Source organism: Papaver somniferum, chromosome 6, assembly GCF_003573695.1.
Source record: "Papaver somniferum cultivar HN1 chromosome 6, ASM357369v1, whole genome shotgun sequence".
Lineage (NCBI taxonomy): Eukaryota > Viridiplantae > Streptophyta > Magnoliopsida > Ranunculales > Papaveraceae > Papaver > Papaver somniferum.
In genome coordinates, this window is record NC_039363.1 from 80,069,290 (window position 1) to 80,073,699 (window position 4,410).

General features: G+C 36.7%; 1 protein-coding gene across 3 annotated transcripts; it reads left to right on the plus strand.

Moving 5' to 3' along the window:
* LOC113288120 (WRKY transcription factor SUSIBA2-like) lies at positions 1-4,410 on the plus strand. 3 transcript variants are annotated; one of them, XM_026537070.1, is made up of 6 exons: positions 1-467; positions 1,518-1,712; positions 2,205-2,769; positions 2,850-3,003; positions 3,091-3,249; positions 3,695-4,410. In XM_026537070.1, exons 1-6 carry the CDS (start codon positions 84-86, stop codon positions 4,212-4,214), a joined length of 1,977 nt encoding a protein of 658 aa, XP_026392855.1. In that variant the 5' UTR covers positions 1-83; the 3' UTR covers positions 4,215-4,410. The 3 variants fall into 3 exon arrangements, with proteins under 3 accessions (XP_026392855.1, XP_026392857.1, XP_026392856.1); XM_026537072.1 differs by lacking the exon at positions 1-467 and adding an exon at positions 1,277-1,298; XM_026537071.1 differs by lacking the exon at positions 1-467 and adding an exon at positions 1,339-1,377.

Sequence of the window (4,410 nt, forward strand, 5' to 3'; positions counted from 1 at the left end):
AAAACTCTTTCCTTTCTCTCTCTTTAAAAAAAAACTTGTTTCTCCCACTTCATCTCTAAAAAACAACTATTTTTGGATCTACAATGGAGGAAGGAAATGTGCAGTCTGAAGTGAGAGATTCTTATGGAAGAGTTATCGAAGAAGAAAACAGAGTTCATGAGGTTCGATTTGATACTTCTAATGGTGGAAATGAGAATGGTTTTACTTTTGGTTCTTCTGATAATAATAATAATAACAATGGATTAAGAAATTTAGGTGAAGAGGAGAAAAACGATCTTTGTATAAAATCATCAGATTACAGGAGTATTAATTTTTCATCTGGATCGAGTAATAATACTTCTGCTGCTAGGTATAAATCAATGTCTCCGGCTATGTTACCGATCTCAAGGTCACCTTGTTTAACGATTCCACCTGGTTTAAGTCCAACTAGTTTGCTTGATTCTCCTGTTTTCCTTTCCAATATGAAGGTAAGATAAATATTTTGTTTCTGAAGCTTCCATTTCTTCTGTTCATTTTGTTCTGTTTAACTTTTTATTTTCACATTTGTGAAAAGAAATCAGAGTGGGTGTTTGTTTAGTACTTTTAGTTAAAGAATTTGGACAAATGGTATCAAATGTTCTTCCTTTCTGGTTATAACTTTAAAAATCGTACACACAAACGCGAACAATATGAGAATATGGTGAATGATTGATTGTATTATACTATAAATTTGATTGCTTTTGGTGAGTGTGGATTGAAAGGTTAGTGGGTTTTCAACCGAAGCCGTGAACTAGATTCCGATGCTCTAGCTTTACTCAATTTTGTTTGTTTTTTTGGATTCTTTTATATGGAATGGAATTATTTGGCATCTATTTAATATCTGAATTTGGTAATGACTTGAATTGAGAATCTGTCTTTCTATTAAAATTCTATAGCTTTTGCTTTTATTCAATTATCTAGATGAAAAAAACAAAAGGAAAAGTTAGAGATTGTTTTATTTTCATTGAAGCACTGATAAGGTTTCTTTTTATGGATGGGGGAATTTGGGTTTCTGTTTCAATAGAGCTTTTGATAAATGAACAACATTCTCTTGAAACGGATGCTAAAAGGAAATTAATGAGTGGGTATCATTCTACGTCACATTATGTATATCTTTTTCATAAGGAATAAATGTTAGTTTCTAGATTGTGTTCTGTAGTTTAGACTTTATATTTACTTACTGCTTTGATTGCTTATTGTGGAGTGAGAGTGATTCGTTTCTGAGCTAGTGAGCTTAGTTCTAGACCTCTGGTTTAGTTGATCAGAAGGATCCTGTAAAGGTACGCGAGCACAAATGAACTTGATTTAGCCGACTATTGCCTTTTCACCGTTTACATGGCAGATCTTTTCCATTTGCAGGAACTGACCTTACCTATTCCTGTTTCCTTTTTCTCTAGATGTCTATTCTTGTCTAATATACTGGGCATCATCTACTGAGCTAAATGTTCCTAATTCCGACCAATAATGTTGACACACTTCTTCATTTTTTCGTATTGCAGGCAGAACCTTCTCCAACTACTGGTACTTTTTTCAAGCATCACATCATGCATGATAGTGCTTTTTCAGACACATTTCCTGTGCCGAGGAACACTTCAAATAATAGTACATTTGATGAAAGAAGCTTTGGCGATTTTGAGTTTAAACCTCATGTTAGATCAAGCTTGGGTTCTGTTGTATCATCATTTGGACCTATGGTAACTTCCTCATGTTCAATATTTTAAATTATCCTTGACTTGTCCTTTTAGTTGTTTTGAAATATGATTGTATAAACTTCATGAGACAAATGGTTTTTGTTGTTTTTAAAGCCATACCATTATTCTTTTGAAAGAGATATTAGATTGCTGGCGTAACTGACATATTATATCTGTGACTTGCCCTTCATATATCTACCCTTTGTGAGCTCACCATTCTACTCACGCCATGTTTTGGGATTACTTTTTTCATCCACTTTAATGTAGTAGTATCCTGCTGCAAACATTTTGTGAATCCAATGTAAAAATATTAAATTATTATCAGGGGCAACCTCTCACAGATAGGTTATGGTTGTCATCCACCATGCTTTACCTGCATATCAATAGGTATAATAAATGCTCGGCAATGCCTTTATAATGGACGGAAAAAGCCTAAACCGTGGTCTTGATCATTGGTCATCATTGTCTAGTAACTTTTTTTTTTCTTGGTTCAAGGCTTCTGCAGGTCTAAATCAAAAGCAGTTTGAGTCATTTATGCAAATGCAAGGTCAATGCTTGTCTCCAACATTTGCATCCTCACCTAAAAGTGAAACGAGGGAACCTTCCTCTCATGGATTGACTCTGTCTGTTAATGCTCCAAACGTACCAATTGAAACGATTACTTCAAAAGCTTGTGGACCAGTTGAAATTGCTTCCGGTGAATCACTGCAGATACCAAATTCGGAAACTGCGATCCAACCAATGGACTGCGATGATAAAGGAGCTAGTACTGTTGTAACAGCTGAGAGGTCATCTGAAGATGGATATAACTGGAGGAAATACGGGCAGAAGCATGTCAAAGGATGTGAGTTTCCAAGGAGTTACTACAAATGCACACATCCTAACTGCCAGGTGAAAAAACAGTTGGAACGGTCTCACGATGGGCAGGTGACAGAAATTATTTACAAGGGAAAGCATGATCATCCCAAGCCTCAGCCTAGCCGTCGAATGGCAGTGGGTACAGTTATATCTATGCAAGAAGAAAGATCTGACAGATTTTCATCTTTAACTGCTAGAGAAGGTGAACAACGAAACATCACTATTAGATGTAGTTGCATTTTAAGTATATAACTTGCATTCTGAACTATCGCGTACTTATAGATAAAACACATGGTATGCCATCTCATCATGCTGAGCCAAATGGTATCCACGATGTATCTCCTGTCATGGCAAGTGATGATAACGTGGAAAATGCACAGTTGAACAGGAATGGCGATGAACTTGATGATGATGATGATCCAGAGTCCAAGCGAAGGTATGTATCTCAGATTTGTGCATAACTGTTGAAACATTATAGAATCTAAGTTTTTACCGTGTTGATCTATTGGAAATTTGCAAGCAGGAAGAAAGATCTTGGTGGCATAGATGTTACACTGATGGGGAAAGCAACCCGAGAACCACGCGTCGTAGTCCAAACTTTAAGTGAAGTTGATATACTGGATGACGGGTATCGCTGGCGCAAATATGGGCAGAAAGTGGTGAAAGGCAATCCTAATCCTAGGTATGGCTTTTATGTTTTCAATGAGTTTTTCTGTGGATAGCATCTGGATTTGCACTGAAACAATCCCAAAGGTAGACAATAAGGGGAACCAAGAGAAAGTTGAGGGCAGTCTTGCCAACTTCAGACCAGGATAACTTTATTTTTGGATGAACATCAACTTATTTGCGATCATCTTAAGGTGCTGAATCAATCAGGTTGGCAATTAGTGATGAGACAATATGTACTCGAAATAGGAATGCACCTTTCACCAAGTTGTGTTTGTATCACTAAAATGTCCTCCTTATATCTGCTACATGTATTCCACTATCCCTTTATTTATTATTACAGGACTAAGACTGCTATCTCCTCCTACTTATCTGCCGACTATCTTCAGTTTATGTAGCATGTAGGGTTCTATGTTTCCGTCTAGGCTATTGATGAAATTTATTCTGATTGTGACATACAGGAGTTACTATAAATGCACAAATGCTGGCTGCCCAGTTAGGAAACACGTGGAGAGGGCATCACACGATCCGAAAGCAGTTATAACTACATACGAAGGAAAACACAACCATGATGTACCATCTGCAAGGAATAGTACGCATGAACCAGCGGAGCCCACAAACTACAATGCAAGTTCAAATGGCATGTTAAGGGTTAGACAAGAAGAGAATGACAGTATCAGCCTTGATCTTGGGGTAGGTATGACGTCAAGTCCTGAAAATAGGTTAAATGAAAAGCAACACCAAACATTTCATGGAGGACCCATTGAAAACAGATCTTTCATGAATCATCCTGGTTGTAGCAATGTATTGCAAGCAACCCAAGTTTCAGCGCATTACGGCTCTTTAATTGATGGGACAGATAGGTATAATCCATCAAGGGAAGATCAGACAAAAAGCTTCACCTTTGAGACTCCACCACCATTAAACCATTCTACCAACCAGTATCAACAGAGCTTGGGAAGGTTAATAATGGGTCCGTAGAATCATTTTTTGTGCTTCTTGATCATTAATAAAATATTTTGGACGTTTGTCACAAAAAGGAACGATATTTATATGAGGAATCATGAAATTCCTATTTCAGAGCTGTTGTACATTGAATTATTAACCTTGTAAGCTGAAATCTTATGTACAGATTATCTGAAAGTAATATATATGTAACTTTCTTTTATGATCAAAA

What these genes read in the sequence shown, in the direction of transcription:
- LOC113288120 (XM_026537070.1), top strand. Translation starts at nt 84, where the DNA reads ATGGAGGAAGGAAATGTGCAGTCTGAAGTGAGAGATTCTTATGGAAGA. An exon ending in TTTTCCTTTCCAATATGAAG is followed by an intron (nt 468 to 1,517) that starts GTAAGATAAATA and finishes TTCGTATTGCAG; the next exon opens with GCAGAACCTTCTCCAACTAC. An exon ending in AAAGGCAATCCTAATCCTAG is followed by an intron (nt 3,250 to 3,694) that starts GTATGGCTTTTA and finishes TGTGACATACAG; the next exon opens with GAGTTACTATAAATGCACAA.